This window comes from Xiphophorus couchianus, chromosome 23 (assembly GCF_001444195.1).
Source record: "Xiphophorus couchianus chromosome 23, X_couchianus-1.0, whole genome shotgun sequence".
NCBI classification, from domain to species: domain Eukaryota; kingdom Metazoa; phylum Chordata; class Actinopteri; order Cyprinodontiformes; family Poeciliidae; genus Xiphophorus; species Xiphophorus couchianus.
Window position 1 is genome coordinate 29147422 of NC_040250.1, and position 19408 is coordinate 29166829.

The following is a 19408-nucleotide window of genomic DNA, read 5'->3' on the forward strand; positions in this document are numbered from 1 at the left end:
AACACTACTGTTCAAATGTATTTATTAAACACAATAAAATCATAACTTAGATTCAGAGAATACAGGGAGTTAAAGGGAAACTGATGGAAGCTGTACTAATCAGTCTCTGTCTGACTGATCTTTAACTTCATATTACATTGCTTGGCTGTCAGAGCACTGAAACTGATCTTAGAGTGGTGATGGAAACCAGCTGGATGGTCAGGGTTCTGGGTCAGGTCAGTCTGCTGTAAGGAGGACTGTTAGAGGGAGCCTCCTCTTCCTCTTTGGTGACTCCAGCAGATGTTTGAGGAGAGTTGAAAAGTTTGTCATCACCACCTGCTGGAGATACAGGAGAACTACATCACAAGACGGCTGAGACATACCGAATGGGCAATATTTAGAGTCAGGACCTTAAAGAGCTAATTACATTGATTTTAACATGTTAAAAATTTCACCCCAGTTCTTTTTAAACATACAAATGTTTAGAGCTGGAACCTTTGTATTCATGTGTTTCTGGTACCCCAGTAAATCTGATGCACAAGAGACATTACGCACACAGCAGCGATGGACGACAAAGCTGCTTCTCTTGACAAACTGAGGATTTCTGTTTCAAAAAAAAGATCTGATGGGCTGTTAGAAGACAATTGTTGTGTTCAGGCTGTGCTAAAAAGAGTTAACCTGTCAGTGAAGCTATTCAAGCCCATAATAGCATCTCAATGCTAAACATGTAGCAGCAGCATTGATGGCCACAGCACGAATGTTAAAACAGACATAAGTATTTTTTAATAGCGCTTTGCACCATTATGATGGCTAAATAACCTGAACAGATTAAAACAAGAAATCCTTGTTATGTCTACTAATTTAGCAGCAAAAAATGGTTTTTGAACTAAAATGTTGCTTACTTTGTTTATATACTTTGGATTAAAGTTCCATTAATTGGAATTAATGGAATTAATGGTCTTGCAGACCCTGCAATTAACTTGATTAAAAGTTTTAATGAAGTCCCATCACTAGTGATACTACAAACAAACAGCTTGATAAGTATCAGCTAACAAAACTTATCTGAAAACATAACAGGCTTGACATGCACCATGCATGAAGAACAATTCTTCTTCTTCTTCTTTAGATTTTAACGGCAGGTTGCATCCATTTACGTTGCACTACTGCCCTCTATTGACTCCTACCATCTACACCTCAAATTCTCTTAATATGAAGAACAATACTGACACTAAAGGCTTATATGTCTTTACCTTTACATTAAGACTTTCACTGTCTGGAGCTCCACACACTAACTGTCACCCAAACAGACCACGTCTGATTTGATGGCTTACCTTGCCAAGTACACACCAACTCAGTGTCTCCAGGGTCACTCTGAGGAACCAGGGTCTCCTGAAACACAGACGATAACATTTCAGGAAGGTGATACTTGATGGATGCTTCTTAAATTAGAACATGGGACACAAACTACAACATTTGAAATACAATACTATTTATTTCCAAGCTAAGGTTGGGCAGTTCAGACCAGAGTTTTAGAAGCTATTATATATGCTAATACACTAGATTCTAACTGCGTTATTCAGGGCGATTCTGGGATCTGACTTTTAGGCGTGTTTAGCACCCAGTAAAGCTAAGACCCATGATAAGATATTTGCTGGTGCAGTTTTCTAAATAAAACTGCTTATTTACATACATACACAAACAAAATTAGGAAATATGTTGTCAGTAATTCATAGAATAAACAATGTTCATTTTACTCAAACATATACCTATAAAGAGTAAAATCAGAGAACCTTTCAATTTTTCCCGGAGGTGTATAAACTCAGTTTGAAACAGAATCTCAAGACCACATCATACCTGCCAACATTAATGAGACACAGGCAGCTGTGGAGTGACACAGTCCTAGTGTGGAAATTAAAATAAAATCTACTCAAAACTATGAATTTAAAGTCATTTGAAGAACATTTGACTAAATTCATAGGATTAATGAACCTAAAACCAGTTTATTATCAAGGTAGACGTTCAGTTTAATGACTAGTGAAAACTAGTCATTAAACTGAACTTTATTTGAAAATCATACTTAGAAATTGCATTACCCTTATTTTTATCTGAACATTATGTGGCTGTTGGCCTTTTTTACAGGAATGTCTGTTCATCTATGGAAAAGTAGACATGATGAGTCGAGTTTTATTGTTTCAGTTCACAGTTCATGTAGTGGGCCTGTCATAGTTTCAGTACCAAACACCTTTCTATTCACACAGAAACAGCCGAACATTCTGTTCTGTTCTTTAGTTTGACATTATTTAAGTGACTCCAGAGAGATTTGGGAAATTAATTACAAAACAACACAACAGTCACTAATCAAACTTCAAAAAAGAGCAATAAGAGTAATTAACAAGGCTAAGGACCAGGATCAGACTAACTCATTATTTATTCAAATATTTTGCACATATACAACATTTTGTGCTGAAGTACAAAATACTCTTCAAATAAATAGAGCCATTACTGTCCAATATATTTATGAATGCCCATTCATATATATAAAAATCATTCTAAATTAAGTACTGCATTGCCATTTAAAATTGCCCATTGCAATAAATCACTAAGCATAATATTTTGCATTGCAAATTGTCATCTGAATAAAGGTGCTGATGATACAAGTCTGACGCCTTACAGCTGGTTAAAAATACATATAATGTCTTTACTGTTTTCTTTGGAGGCGGCTTCTACAACAAATTTACCACAGGGGCCCGTGTAGTCTATGTTTTTTTTTTTGTTTGTTTATTTTAATGGAGACACTTAAAGAGTTAAACACAAACAGAGCAATATTTCCTCATTTAATATTGTGAACCAAAGAGATGCTTGTGTCTCCAAAGATTCAGGTTGCATATCTCTGATCTAGCAGATAGAAAGCGTGATCCTATCTCCATACAACAGCTAAAACTTTTAAGTGCAGTATTATAATTATTACTTCATAGTTAAAATAAAATTGTGAAGATTTAAAAATATCTACCACTGAATATTTAAAAAAGACATTTATTTAGTATAATTTCTTTAGAACCCCCTTTTGCCCCCGTATAGAACCGGCCCTGGCCTGCAGGTCTGGTGTACTTTTGCTTAGCATGTTTTTTCTTCATTGATATGAAGTCAGATTATCCAAACTGGTAAACCACATTAATAAAATATTAGTGAAATAATACATTGAATGACCACTGGACAATTATTCATAAAATATATAAACATTTTGGAATAAAACACACAGAAAGTAATGTAATGTAGAAAATATTGATTTATTGATTTAGTGTTAATCTATTCGTATGATTTGTTCTTTAAATGGCCACTTATTTAGGCTAATGCTATTATTTATTAAATATCATCCAAACTCAACATCCTAAGCAAAGAATAAAACCACAATAGTCAACTAAAATCACAATAATAAACTTAATCAATCATAACTAAATGTTCTGTACCAAATCAGCCTCAGGAGATGATTGAAGATGAAGAGATGCTAATATCTGGTTCTTTAGGTTCTGATGGGTCTGCAGTTCCTCTCCTGACATATATATATATATATATATATAGGAGGGTCTCACTCCCAGAAGGAACAATAGCAGACATAGTGGACAGTTACAAGTACCTAGGTATACCACAAGCAAATGGCAACCTCGATGAGGTCACAAGGAAAGGAGCCACAGCTAAATACTTCCAACGAATAAGGCAAGTCCTGAGAAGCCAGCTCAATGGCAAGAACAAAATCCGTGCGATGAACAGCTGTGCCCTGCCAGTAATCAGATACCCTGCTGGAATAATTAGCTGGCCAAAGGAGGAGATAAAAGCCACGGATATTAAGACTAGAAAACTACTAACAATGCATTGAGGGTTCCATCCCAAATCCAGCACCCTGAGACTGTACACGAGCCGCAAGGAAGGAGGCAGAGGACTAGTGAGTGTGAGAACCACAATCCAGGACGAAACAACTAAGATCCATAAATACATCAGGGACAAAGCCTCAACAGACAATGTGCTCAGTGATTATCTCAGACAACAGGGAACGGAGGTTGAGGTGCCAGAGATACCATCATGGGAGGACAAGCCCCTACATGGGATGTACCACCAGCAAATAACCCAAGTGGCTGATATCAGTAAATCCTACCAATGGCTGGAAAAAGCTGGACTCAAGGACAGCACAGAGGCCCTCATCCTGGCCGCCCAGGAACAGGCCCTAAACACCAGAGCAATAGAGGCCCAGATCTACCACACCAGACAAGACCCAAGGTGTAGCTTGTGCAAGGAGGCCCCTGAGACAGTCCAGCACATAACAGCAGGGTGCAAGATACTGGCAGGGAAAGCGTACATGGAACGACATAACCAAGTTGCAGGCATAGTGTACAGAAACATCTGTGCAGAATATGGACTGGAAACCCCGAGATCAAAGTGGGAAACACCCCCAAAGGTGGCGGAGAACTCCAGAGCTAAGATCCTGTGGGACTTCCAGATCCAGACAGACAAAATGGTAATGGCGAACCAACCAGACATTGTCGTAGTCAACAGAGGAAAGCCGTTGTGGTAGATGTAGCAATACCAAGCAACTGCAACATCAGGAAAAAGGAGCACGAGAAACTAGAGAAATACCAGGGCCTCAGGGAGGAACTGGAGAGGGCCTGGAAGGTGAAGACCACAGTGGTGCCTGTGGTCATCGGGGCCCTCGGGGCAGTCACCCTCAAACTGGACCAATGGCTACAACAGATCCCAGGAACAACATCAGACATCTCAGTCCAGAAATGTGCAGTCCTTGGCACAGCCAAGATACTGCGCAGAACCCTCAAGCTCCCAGGCCTCTGGTAGAGGACCCGAGCTCAGAGGATAAGAACCACCCGCGGTGGGTGAGAAGGGAATTTTTTTTATATATATATATATATATATATATATATATATATATACACTGCCTGGCCAAAAAAAAGTCACCACCTGGATTTAACTAAGCAAATAGGTACAAGCCTCCTATTGGATAAGTACTGCATAGGCGATTATCTTTCAGCTGGCAACAAGTTATTTAACCCCAGCTGATGCAATGAGTAACTCCTCATTTCTTAAACAACCATGGCAAAAGACACATCCTGTGGTCGTGGAAAAGACGTTAGTCGGCGATTACTTAAATGTTTGGTCAAATCAAATCGAAGAAAAACAACAGCAGAACTCAGGAGTATGTTTAATTGTGAACGCAAAAGCATTTCCACACGCACAATGCGAAGGGAACTCAAGGGGTTGGGATTGAACAGCTGTGTAGCCGTAAGAAAACCTCTAATCAGTAAGGCTAACCAGAAAAAAAGGCTTCAGTTTCCTAGGGAGCATAAAGATTGGACTCTGGAGGAATGGAAGAGGGTCATGTGGTCTGATGAGTCCAGATTTACCCTGTTCCAGAGTGATGGGCGCATCAGGGTAAGAAGAGAGGCAGGTGAAGTGATGCACCCATCATGCCTAGTGCCTACTGTACAAGCCTGTGGGGGCAGTGCTATGATCTGGGGTTGCTGCAGTTGGTCAGGTCTAGGTTCAGCAACATTGTGTGCCCAAAGAATGAGGTCAGCTGACTACCTGAATATACTGAATGACCAGGTTATTCCATCAATGGATTTTGTCTTCCCAAATGGAACGGGCATATTCCAAGACGACAATGCCAGGATTCATCGGGCTCACATTGTGAAAGAGTGGTTCAGGGAGCATGAGACATCTTTTTCACACATGGATTGGCCACCACAGAGTCCAGACCTTAACCCCATTGAGAATCTTTGGGATGTGCTGGAGAAGGCTTTGCGCAGTGGTCAGACTCTCCCATCATCAATACAAGATCTTGGTGAAAGATTAATGCAACACTGGATGGAAATAAATCTTGTGACACGGCAGAAGCTTATTGAAACAATGCCACAGCGAATGCGGGCTGTAATCAAAGCTAAAGGCGGTCCAACAAAATATTAGAGAGTGACCATTCTTTGGTGGCGACTTTTTTTTGGCCAGGCAGTGTATATATATATACTGTATGTATTGAATTGGAAAGAGTTATATGTATATATGTATACATATATATGTATAATGATGACATTAAAAGTGTCATAATGACACTTTTATGACAAAAGTGTCATAATAATGACACTTTTAATGTCATAATAAAAAGTTTGAGGCTTTTTAATTATAACAATTAAAAGGCCTCACACCTTATATATATACTGCTCAAAAAAATAAAGGGAACACTTAAACAGGTGTTTCACACTTAAAGTGTTCCCTTTATTTTTTTGTGCATATATATATATATACAGTACAGACCAACAGTTTGGACACACCTTCTAATTCAATGGGTTTTCTTTATTTTCATGACTATTTATAAGGCAAGAAATCCCACTTATTAACCTGACAGGGCAGGTTGACCTATGAAGTGAAAACCATTTCAGGTGACGACCTCTTGAAGCTCATCAAGAAAATGCAGAGTGTGTGCAAAGCAGTAATCACAGCAAAAGGTTGCTACTTTGAAGAAACTAGAATATAAGGGGTATTTTTAGTTGTTTTACACTTTTTTGTTTAGTGCATATTTCCACATGTGTTATTCATAGTTTTGATGCCTTCAGTGTGAATCTACAATGTCAATAGTCATGAAAATAAAGGAAACAGTATATCCATATATACAGTATATATATATATATATATATATATATATATATATATATATACATATATATCCATCCATCCATTTTCCGTTCACCCTTGTCCCTAATGGGGTCGGGAGGGTTGCTGGTGCCTATCTCCAGCGACATTCCGGGCGAGAGGCGGGGTACACCCCGGACAGGTCGCCAGTCTGTCGCAGGGCAACACAGAGACATACAGGACAAACAACCATTCACACACACACTCACACCTAGGGAGAATTTAGAGAAACCAATTGACCTGACAGTCATGTTTTTGGACTGTGGGAGGAAGCCGGAGTACCCGGAGAGAACCCACGCATGCACAGGGAGAACATGCAAACTCCATGCAGAAAGACCCCGGCCGGGAATCGAACCCAGGACCTTCTTGCTGCAAGGCAACAGTGCTACCAACTGCGCCACTGTGCAGCCCTATACATATATATTATCTATAAAATCTATAAAATCTATTTATAGCTAGCTAACCTATGTAGTAGTATCATGTTTGTAGAGACCTGGAGAGAACTAATGTTTAAAGTAGAATTATTTAACTAATAGAAAAAAATTACAGACAAAATGTAACATTTGTCATTTGTGTTTTTAGAGAAACTGGAGCACCTAGAGAAAACCTATATTTGAAGTAGGATTACTTAATTTTACTAATAAAGAAAACGATCCATCTATCCATCTATCTATCTATGCTGGCCTAAAAATATCTGAATCACAGACTGATGTTAATTATATTTTGTCCATAAATACGTATTAAATAATTCCAAATGGTCTGTCCGCTTCCTTTCATTGCTAGCCCCCTGGTTGCGCCGCTTCCAGACGTGTATTTTCATATTTAAGCATTTAACCAATCACATTTCAGCCACTATTTGTTGCCAGGGTCAAAGAAATCTGCCTGGAGGCCTTCACAATCAGTTCTGCGGGGCCTGTAGAATAAAATAAATGTCGATCAAACTGTTGCTTCAACCAATCAGATTTTGAGTTGGCGGAAACGTCAGCGTATTCACATGCTCTGATTGGATAGTCAAAGCGCGTACTAGCCAGAGCTAGCAAACTGCATCTGCTGCGCAAGCAAAGATATTGTTGTGTTGATTTAATAGCTGTTTTGTCAACCCACAATGGTGAAGGAGGAGAAGAAATGGATTTGGTTGGAGATTTACTGTCAAAGCCATTTTCAAGACGGACTTTTCAAGAAAAGCTGGACATTGTTAAACAAGGTCAGGTAACTCCGAAGCTAGCAAGCCTGTCACAACCGGGAAAAGGATTTGTCCGCCACTTTCAGTCTACTAACTAAAACTTATGCCAGAAATAGGACCGGGCAGACTCGACTTTCAGCATTAGCTTCGATGGCGATAGAAAAGGACTTCTTCATGGAAGTGAAACGCGAGGATAATCTGCACAACAGAGTAATTGACATCTTGAGGAAAGAAAGGAGGATGGATTTTGTGTACAAATAATCAGGATTTTTGGTGAGTAAAATGTTGCTATATTCCTAAATAATATTGCAATTTTATCAGGTTATTTTTGATGCTTTTTTTATGTGTGTCGCAGCTGTACCTGCAGTAGAAGTTTTATAGCCATGAAATAGTTATTGAGGATTGGATTGATTCAGACGGAGCACTACTGTCGGCCTAGGTGTGAAATGCACGGCCCGCCACTGCTATCTATCTATCTGTCTGTCTGTCTATTTGTCTATCCATCTATTTGTCTATCCATCTATCTGTCGTTTTTGTAGGAAAACTGGAGCACCCAGAGAAAACCTTTTGTTTAAAGCAAGATTATTTGATTTTACTAAGAGAGCAAATTACAATGTCTGTCTGTGACTTGTGTTTTTAGAGAAACTGGAGCACCCAGAGAAAACTTATATTTGAAGTAGGATTACTTAATTTTACTAATAAAGACAATTATCTATCTATCTATCTATCTATCTATCTATCTATCGGTCTATCGGTCTATCGGTCTATCTATTGGTCTGTCTATCGTTTTTGTAGGAAAACTGGAGCACCCAGAGAAAACCTTTTGTTAAAATGACTAACAATAACTTAAACTTACTAATACCGTGTATGCTACCTTCAAAGATAAGGCCTCATATGTCTGACGTAGCTAACAATCTTACAAAGATGTTATGTAAACGAAAAGTGATAGCCGCTGTTTTCACAGACAGGCAGAAGACAAAAGGAAAGACTGGTTTGAAGAGCCATCCATCCATCCATCCGTCCATCCATCCATCCATTGTCTTCTGCTTGTCGGGTCGTGGGGACGGAAGCCTAAGTATGGAGGCCCAGACTTCCCTCTCCTCAGCTCCAGGGGAATCCCCTCGCATTCCTTGGCCAGCTGAGAAACAATTATTCATTTTGTATGGGAATGGATGAGAGTTTTACAATGTCATTCTCAGTCTCTTGGCAATCCTCAGGGAGGTGTATAGAGCTGGAGTCCAGTGAGGGAAGTCTGACAGGCGTGGTACTGCTAACCTTCTGACGACTCTGTGAAGATCTGCAAGCATTGCTGGTTTTTCCCGCACAGGACTTGGAGCTGCTTCTCCCTGGTCTTGCTGCTGGCAGAGTCCCCTGAACAGGCTGTTTGCATTTCTGATGGCTGATTTTTCTACTTTCACCTCCACACACTCTGTCCAGCTCAATTATGGACAGCATGTCTCTCCTCTCAGCCTCACGAAGTTCCTTTTTCTCCTGCTGTTTGCGTCGTATCTGGGAACCCCACGAATCAATCAGACACATGTTAGCTGCAGCTTTTTTCTCCTTCTCCAGTTTTTCAACCTTCTGCTTTGCAGCTTCCCGATGTTTAAAGTCTTCCATTAACTTTTCCTCCATAGAAGTCCTTTTCATATCTTCTTTTTTCTTCATAAGTGAAAGTTGGTCGTACACGATTTTTTTACGCATTTCAAGACTTGTGTTGTTATCAGCAATGTCACAGTGACTGTCACGATCTAGAACGACCGATTGATGATGAACAGCTCTTTCTGGCTCAGTAACGTTGTTCTGTGTCTTCAGGTTCTGTTGAGCCGCCTTCTTCTGTCTACTTTCCTCACCTCGATATCCAGGAAGAATCCCTTGCCTTTCAGCCCTGTCCATTTCCCTCTTCTTTTTCTCTTTGCGTTTATGTCTGGCAGCCAATTCATCAGCCAGAGGGTTTTGCGTTGGAGTTTTCTGTTGCTGCTGTATTTTATGTGACAATGTGGCAGTCTCATCCTCGTAAAACATGTCACAATGCTTTTCCTGTAAAAGAACATCACATTTCTTCAGTACGTCCTCTAAACTGTAATCACTAGATTTCTTTTTTTTTTTGGTACGCAGAGTCTCATTCTGTCTCAAAAATTTCCGGCATTGCTCTTTCTTCCGTCTCCTCGTCTCAATTTCCTCAGTTTGATGGAGTCTATCTGACTCAATCATGGCAGCCCTGTATTGCCTTTCAAGTTTAGCTCGTTTCTCCTCCTTCTGTTGTTTATATAGAATTTGAGCATCCCAGGTATCAGTCAGAGACTGTTTTATTTCATCTTTCTGCTTCCTTTCTCTTTCCTCTTGCAACTTCTGGAGTAACTGCTGATTGGCCCTCTCTGCACAACGCTTGTTCTCCAGAAGAATGTATTTTTCAGCTTCTTTCCTCTTTATTTTTTCTAGATTGTCGTAAACAATCTTCTTACAATCTTGTTGAGAAAGAACCTTTTCAGGAAGTCTCATCTCACGCTGGTGTTGAAACACAGATATAGAAGGAAAGTCTTCCTTTGTCTCCCGCATAGCCATTTCTTTAGAAAAAATGTTCTCATCTAAAGTGTCTTTTGCAACTTCTTTTTTCTTCAGGTCCTGTATGATGGGTTTCTGTTCTTTTTTACATGACAAAGGCTTCTTAAACTGTTTGTCATGTTTGTCTTTCCCAGTAACCTCATTGCAATTAGCTGTGGACACAGCTCTTTGTCTCATTTTTCGTTCATGTTCTGCATTTTTTGTATATATCGTCCAGTATGAAACAACGGTGTTTGAAGATTCTTCCTGCTCTCGAAGTCGCAAAGTTTGGTACAGTTCTTCATTTGGTTGTATCTTCTTTGTCCTTACCATAGGAATAATAATCTTGGGTAAACGAGGGGAGTCCATCTTCCGTTTCTGTCTCACGGTGCAAAGAGAACAATTCACTATAAATCCGCTGGGTTCTGCAGGTCTGGCTCTAGAACACAAGTGACAAACTATTTAAGAGGTTTCAGAGCTGATGTCATAGACCTATGACACAAAGCATCTGATCCTAATGACATCATCAGTTAGGTAGAAGTGTAACATTAGTTGCTATTGCTATGGTAACCAGGAAAAGCTCTGAAGTGATTCACACCTTCTAGTAAAGGAGATGTTTCAAACCATTAAAACATTTCCAAATAAATTCATTCATATTAAGACAAATGAAACTTTTCCCAACAATTTAGACTAGTTTCTGCCAATGTGGCTGTAATTTAAATAGGCTTAACAATGCAAAACACAATCACCTGGTTTCCCATTAAATCTGCTCAACAGTGTTTTCCTCATCAAAAGACATTTTTGATGAGGAAAAGTGTTGGATGAACTCAGGTTAAACTGTCTCTCATTTAGACATCTTTAGCACTTTGTTCCTTTATCTCATTTTATTTTGTATGACACATGACTTCCAGTTTTTGATTTGATGTTATTTTATTTTTATTTTGCTCTATATATGTTGTAGAATGGCAGCTTAATGGCAGAAAGGAACAGAAGATTAGCGGCCCTATTGACAGAGGCACAAGGTATGTTTCTTTTGTAAATGAGGATGGTTCTAATTTTTTAATCGATTGAAATTGTGAATTTGTTGTATATAAACACTAGGGCATAGTTTTGAATTAGAGTTGATATTTTTAGAGGTGAACATTATTTTTAGTTGAAACGTTCTGGTTGTAAGAGTGTGTTTTTGTAGCTTACACTGTCCTTTTTGTGTGTGTGTGTTTGTGCATACAGCTATTACAGTGAAACTCAGGGTTTACTTCCAATAAACAATCCTTCATTTGGGGCTGGGGGTGTTGCACACTTTTTTTTTTATCTTTAATCCTATTAGGCGTGTGCTGCTGTTCATGCCTGTATATATGTGTGGCCCAGTGTAGACAAATGAGCCAAACAAATTCAACTGAAAAATGGAAGTGGGTTTTATTCCTGACTGTCCTCAGATGGAACAGTATTAATTTTGGTTTGATTTGTATGGCAGCGCATTGCTATCACACAGAAAAAAAAATATTTTGAATGCTATCACGCTATAGCATGATACTTATCTTAGACGTGATACGTATCTTGTTTAAACGTGATAATTGTATGTCCAGGAAGTGGCGGAAATTTAATGTTGAACTTTAGAGTATGGAGCATTATTATTACTGGAGCAGAGTTCACCAAATATAAAATACCTCACTTACAGACCAGGCTGATCTGGGTTTGGCTCTCTCTCTCTGCCATGCTTCATAAACATGATGGTCCTGACTCCATTGAATCATGGTGGTGATCTAATCACTGATACATTCTGTCCTTTGCTCATGTGAGCTGGCAGGCAGTGAAGGTGCACCGGGTCGAGGATTGTGTGGTTTATTGCTAAGGGTTGGTGGATTAGGAGCAATTTGCTAACTGATAGCAACAGGAACTGTTTCCATGACGCGTACCTTTCTGGTTTCAGTCTTGAAATCAGAACACGTCAGTGTTTAGCCCACTAATGTGGACTAAACAGTGGGTGGGGATTTAGGTGAGTATGCCAAATACACTGAAGCATTTTGCCTTTGTCACAATTGAGATTTCATAGATTTCATTGACTGTGTCCTTTTCCTACACTTGTTGTGACACATTCCTATAATACATCTTATTCTACGCAGTGCCTCATCCTTACCTGAGTCTGAACTGTCTAATCACGCAGATTAGAACAAAAAATTGGGGAGTTTTGAACTTCATGAGCCCGTCTTGATGGTGGAGTCCAGCCGACTGCAGCCATCACAGGGCTTTATGTGTCTATGAAGCTAATGTGTAACCCTCCTGCAGTCTTAGCGCGATGCTTATGAGGAGTGCAGGAAATGTCACAGTGGGACACCGGGGAACCATCAGATTCCAAAACTACACAGAAAAAGCCCCTTGTAAAAGCACACGCAAGGTCAGCGCAATCTCACCGGACTGCGCAGACCATAGGAAAAGACTGGAGGGTCCAAATGAACCCATCTCTGACCACTGCAGATGAAACAGGTAGTGTTTGTTTGTGAAGTTTTCAACATCGCAGATACAGGAGCTTTACTGTTCATTTTAGGCTGCTTTCAAACATCAGTGTTAGCATAGCTGGCACGTGTCATTCTTTGGTATTCCTCTTTTTTTTTTTTCCATCTGCCTTTATGGGAAAGTTCGTCTGAATGACTCTTTTGTGTTAGTCCTGTTGGCTGCACAGGGTCGCATATGTTTCCTTTCTGTCATGTTAGCAGGTTAAACTCACAACACAGGATGGTAAGGAGCTAAGAGTCTGTTATTTTAAATCAATACATTTTCTAGTATTGATTAAATTGAGACATTGGTTATTTGGACTTGAGAACCCTGCTAGCAACTTCCACAGACACAACAGCATGACTTTTGGAGAAACATTGTACCATGACATGATTAACTCTTTCAGCCTCACACCAAGAGGCGGTGGGCTACCAGTCCTTACCAGTCCAGTCCTGGAATCATAGCAGCCACAGCATGGAAGACTCCGGAAACCCACATAACCAATGAGGGAGGACAGAACCAGGCTGATGATGCAGGTCAGGATGATGGTGGCATTGGCTCCTTTCACCAGCCGATGGAGAACAAATGTCTGAGTTAGGAGACAGAAATAATATTAGTGTGACACAGTTTGCTGCTGTTAGGTACAAATACGTCCAGAGCCACACTTAAAACCATGTTCCACCAAAATAAAAGAAGCTTCAGAAGCTTGAGTCACTTCAACTTGTCTGGTTTGTAGACAGCAACTACTGTCACTGCTGTCAGTTGTTAGAAAGGCTGTGAAACAGCAGACAGATGTGTGTGTACTTGAAGTTCCACCAAATGAAGAGCTCTGAATACAGCCGGCTGTGCGCGGTAATTACCACTTTGGCACTTTTGTGTTGGTGGAAGACGTCTTCGTCCTCTTCCCCATAGGTCAGCGTCAGAGAGGAGTAGCCGAAGATGATGACCGCAGCTGCACAGGAAAGTCCTGCAGCCACCACCATGCAGCTGACCTGAGGACAGCACAAAACGTCCAGACAATACGTGTTTATGTGTGGAAGGGACGAGCAGCAGGAAAACGATGGAATGAGGAGTTAACCTCATGCCTGTTGAGGGATTCCAGCTCATCCTGCGACCTTTCCATTTCCAGGCCATTTCATAAGAGAGCCATGCAGCACCACAGTATCAGCTTACACCACAACACTTCCACACACAGCCATGGTACAAGGTAAATACACACACCCTAAATTTAAATCATCACCAATAAGGATGTTCAAATGATCCCATCCCAAGTAGTTCTTAAGATGAGTGAAATATATGTATTGAAAAATCTACTGAACAACAGAGAGAGAGAGAGATGTACATTTGTGCAATGAGGGAAGGTGCCACCTAAGGAGATCATCTATATCAAGGTGTGTAAAAGAATTTAGAATAAAAGCTATAAAATTGCCAAAAACAAAGAGATTTGACTGACTCTGAACAGTGGCGCCCTCAAAAGGGGGATCAGGGGGAAACATGACCCCTCTGGAAAAACATTCACTCCACTGCCCCCCGTAGAGAGTCATATTCAGATCATAGCTAGGCATACAGAGTCATCTTCTGCAATCCAGACATAAGCGTAAAACCCAATAAAAAAATGAATTGACAAATCAATCAATCAATTAATTCATCCATCTATCTGAAACTTCCCTGGAGGTGCAGTTGACTCTGAAAAGTCAAAACTTGAAAATGTGTAAAACGTAGCGGTGGACGATAAATCAATAACAATATATATCGCAACAGAAAATCATCAATATCAATAGAAAATATATCTGATACAATTTTGATTGGACTCTGTTCCAGAAAAGCATTCTGGGGGATGTAGGCAGAGGAAAGGCAATAGCTGCTCAACCTCTCACAGCCAGCTAAGCTAGATTGGTGGCATCAACTAACTCGCTCGCTCACTCTTTGGTTTCCTAGCAACAGCCTGCTGAGTACCATGCGCAGCAGCAGTTTCAGGTTTCACCACTGTGCCTCTTAGCAGCTTAGAAATAAACAGCAGCAGCATGGAGTGGAAGGAGAAAACGACTGAAATTGAGGATTAAACAGTAAAGATCATGTCACCAGCTTGGCAGCATTTCAGGTATTTAAAACAAAACACTGATCCATAATTATCAGCATCCACTGATATAAAATGTTTATATCGTGATATGGTTTTCAGCCATATCGCCCAGTCCTTGTAAAAAGTTAACAGTACCTTGGCATTGTGAGGCATCAAACTGGAAGAGATCACTGAGCTTAGAGTGTCATCAGCAGGTTGCCACGTCGACACAGACTGAAGAGGTGTCTCTGAGCTTGCCATATGTACCAGCCTATTGTCACCTAAAGAGAAGCAGAGTTCAGAAGCTAGAAACTCACCAACACAGCGTTCTTCCTCTGGGATGCAAACAGCGCCAGCACACCAGGACAGGCCATGAACTGAAAACAACAGGAAGCAGTGTGAGCGAGGATCCTAATTTGATCATAGTTAGGCCTGTCACGATAACAAATTTTGCTGAACGATTAATTGTCTCAAAAATTATTGCGATAAACGATAATATTGTTTGAAGACCTTTTTACACTGATGTAATGAAAATGACGTAATAATGCATGCGATTTCCTGCCAAAGATAGATACACTTTAATTTCAAAAGAACACTAAACACTGGAACTGATAAACAAAACAACCAAAAATAAAATGGATTCTCAGTCTCCATTAACAAAAAACGCACTGTATACTATGTTGCCCTTCAGTAATAGTTAGATTTAAATAGAGAAAATGGGCACATCGACTACCTGATGCAATAATTCACACTACAAGGTTTTTTTGCCCCTATTTTTCCCCTTAAGACAATGTTAGAACGCCGGCCGTTCTAACATTGTCGCTTACGATTTCGTAACCGATCATCCTGTAGTGTTTGGTGTGTTACGGTAGATCAGGGGGCTCAATACGTCGATCACTGGAAGGTTTTGAGTTGATCTCGACAGTTGGTGACAAACTGAACACCGCCAGGACGATGAGACCAGAACTTCCTCTTCTGACACGTTTATCAAAATATTCACTAAGGTCCTAAACGTTTGTAGCTTCATTAAAGAATTATATCAACAAATAATAATCAACAAAACCTGTTAAAATTTATATTCTCAGTAATTATTGTTTCAACAACGTGTTGCGCAATTCAGTGCGTTTCAGTTCCATTAGCAAAAAAAAAAAGCGACTCAAAGACCGACTGACTAGCAGAGCAGGAGTTTACATTAGCTAATCAACCAATAATCGAGAAATAAATATCAAGCCTGGAAACTTGACATCGTAACGGACTGAATGTTATGTTATACCTAGGATTTCTGTCGGCTAATAATGTGTTGTCTCTCAGGTTTCGAAAATGGGCAGCTCTAAGATCGTGTAGTGTCCGCTGGGCTTTACACTAAGGAAATGAGGAAGGGAGGAGTCAGTGGAGAGCACCGGAGTTGAGCCTTTTTTCATTTAGTGTCATTAACAGAAAGAGATGATAGTGCCGATAATTAAAATGACGTTGATAGTTTTAATTTATCGTACCATTAATTGATTTATCGTTTATCGCGACAGGCCTAATCATAGTATTAATTTTTACCGCAATTAACTATGAAAACTCAACTTTCATGATTGAAAATTTTCATAATTTTCAATTTAATATGTGTCTGGGCTGAGGCCACGTTTCATGAACACTGTGACTTTAAACAGATCAAATGCTGTTTAAAAGTTTATCATCCAAGGTTATTTAACATGTTAATGGCTGTGTAGGGATTAACTCCTGTAGCAGTCTGTATTACTGCAGATTTGAAGAAGCCTCTGACTGAAGACACTGTTGTATGATAGTTTGATGATGATTATGCTCCAGGTTGTTCATAATGTTCATCATTTGGTAAAGAATCTCCACGCGTCCCGTTACGACGGTTGGAAGAGATGATTTGAACTTCCTCCTCCTCCTCCTGGATAAACGGCGTAACAGTAGGTACAGTACCATCAGTGAGTCCACCTCTGCTGTTTCTCTTCCTATTTCATCTTTGTGTGTGGTCAGAACATTGGCTCCATTGTGTCCTCAAAAATTACTTTTTTGTTTTTGGGTGGGGTGGGGAGCAGTTTTGGAAATTCAAGCATTCCCCATGATAGTTAAACTACATCCAGAATATGTCGGATTGTTGATGAATTTTTATTTCTCTGGAGGCATAGTTACAGATTTATTGTTCAAACTTTGGTCCAACTTAACCAAAATCTAGATTCTTTTTTAAACGAATACAATTGTCTGTTTAGTCATGTTTTCAATATCTTTACAGTGACTATTCATGGTTCAGATTTTGGGGTTCAATATTTGCAGATATTTCCATAGAATGCTATTTCAAATTATTTGTGAAAACCACAAATATTTTTTTTCTGTAAAGCCCAACTAAGTTATTATGAAGAAAATGCAGCTAGAGAAGTTGAAATGTCTTGATGCAACGCTGCTTAGCAAACAATTGGCTGTCGATTACAAAACTGTCAATCCAAGAGCACCGTTAAATTACACAGTATTGATCGTAAACTTCAAAGTGGAAATACGGAAGACTGGATGTTAGCTTCTGTGGTAGTGTCAACATGGCTTCCACTGTGTGTATTAATGCATATTAAGGTATATTTGATGTTTGAACTATTAAGATGCAGTTACAAGTGTTTTATGAAGGGGTCTCAAGTATTTATAGATTTTAGCCATTCGCAGACAACTCTGGTTCTTAACACCCACAAATCCTGGAGGTTCACTGCATACCAAAAACACATTAACATATCCTTAACTATCATATTAAAAGTGGATTTTACATCAAATATCATTTTCTAAGTCAATTTGAGGATTTAGCTAGAATATTTATCTGGACATCAGTACAGGCTGGTGAAATTGTCAGATATTTAATAGTGATGATATCATATTCTCCAATAAGGAACGTAACCCTTTGACTGATTAAAAAACGTTACAAGTCAGTTAACTGAAAATTATTTTAATCACTAAAAAGAAAAAATAATAATCAAGGATAAATGCCACAGACTGGCGACCTGTCGAGGGTGACCCCGCCTCTCGCCCGGAACGTTAGCCGGGGATAGGAACCAGTACCTCCTGGTTCCCACTGTCCCCACTGGGGACAAGGGTGTTAGAAAATGGATGGATGGAATAATCAATGATTGCTTAGTTGTTGTTTTTTTACAGCAGAATCTAAAGCAAATTAATTAAGCATATTTTAAAAAGCGATTCGCCGTCCTCCCGACTCTTCATGTTCATAATAATCATGAAAGACTGAAGATGGAAGTGGGGGGCGGGGGGGGCGAATGAAAGTCTGCTCACGGCCTCAGCCAATCTTTGGCCGACCCTGTCAACAGTCATTATTCTTCTCCAAGAGGATCCACACCATATTTTAGAAAGCGGTCTCCTATATGAGCCTGTAACACACCAATAACACTCCGTAGGTATCCTGATACCTGGATGCCCACCGAGCAGAGCCTTCCAGGTGATACTGACCAGTCCTCCCCACACCGGCGTCCTGCTGGTGCTCAGCGGGGTGTTCTTGCGGAAAGCAGCGTCCATTAAGCCGCAGACGACACAGAGACCCGCACAGGCTATCTGGAGGATGCCTAGGATGAGCACACTCCTCTGGTTGAATATGAAGTACCGGTACCGGTCCATGTTCAGACGGAAATCCCTCCCGCTCTGCTTCTGTTTCGGTTTGAAGAAGTTCTGAGGGAAACGTGTGAGCGAGGCTGATGCTAAGCGCCGTTTGGTTGGGTTTATGACTCAGAAACATTAACACTAATAACTATTGACTGGAGAAAAAAAATAACTTTCTTGTAAAAAAGTCCCATTGACAGGTTCGTCACCACAGCGGCAGTATTCCGGAGAAGTTTCGGTGTCAGTTTGGAGGCAGGAAGTTTGTTTATCCATTAACCTGGCTGAACCGGGCGCAGGTGGAGGGGGAAGCGTGGGATGTTTCTGCCCAGAGTTTGGACTCTCAGGCTCTCACACCCCGCCCACATCACATTTTAGCCATTCGTTCCTGGTACAGAAATCACAGGTGCCTTGTAGCGGGGTTTTTTTAAGACCTTGCTTTGGCTGTTCATAAAATTTCAAAGACTATTTTTAGGAAATATATCCAATTTTTGAAAAGTCAATATTCTCTGTGTTTTTAGGACTGGCTGAGAGTAGATTTGTTCAAACTGTTCTTGGAAAATGTTGCAAATTAATTTCTTTTTTATTCCAGTAAACAACTGTCTATAATATCTATCTGTATTTCTTTGTATCTTCGTGTAAGAAGTGCACAAATATAGCTGCACACAACATGTGCAGCAGATGGGAACAAAGCTGGTATCTGAAAGTTCATGATTTGGAAACGGCTTAAAATGGATACCGAGACAAATCTGGCCAACATCAAACAAAGATATTTTCCAACATAATTTAAGATTTCTGAAACTTTAATTTTACTTCTGAAAAAACTTTGTAACCCTTTATAACCGTATGCACTTGAGCTT

At 40.0% G+C, this 19408-nt stretch overlaps 1 protein-coding gene across 2 annotated transcripts; it reads right to left on the reverse strand.

Moving 5' to 3' along the window:
* Positions 1-5: 5 nt before the first annotated feature.
* LOC114138927 (uncharacterized) lies at positions 6-18869 on the reverse strand. Of its 2 annotated transcripts, none has more exons than XM_028008423.1 (6): positions 18405-18869; positions 15263-15322; positions 13747-13878; positions 13329-13475; positions 1311-1368; positions 6-315 (listed from the first exon to the last, which is right to left on the reverse strand). In XM_028008423.1, the coding sequence occupies exons 1-6, from the start codon at positions 18567-18569 to the stop codon at positions 212-214; spliced, it is 666 nt and encodes a 221-aa protein (XP_027864224.1). In that variant the 5' UTR covers positions 18570-18869; the 3' UTR covers positions 6-211. The 2 variants fall into 2 exon arrangements, with proteins under 2 accessions (XP_027864224.1, XP_027864223.1); XM_028008422.1 differs by having other exon boundaries at positions 6-318; positions 18405-18866.
* Positions 18870-19408: the final 539 nt, after the last annotated feature.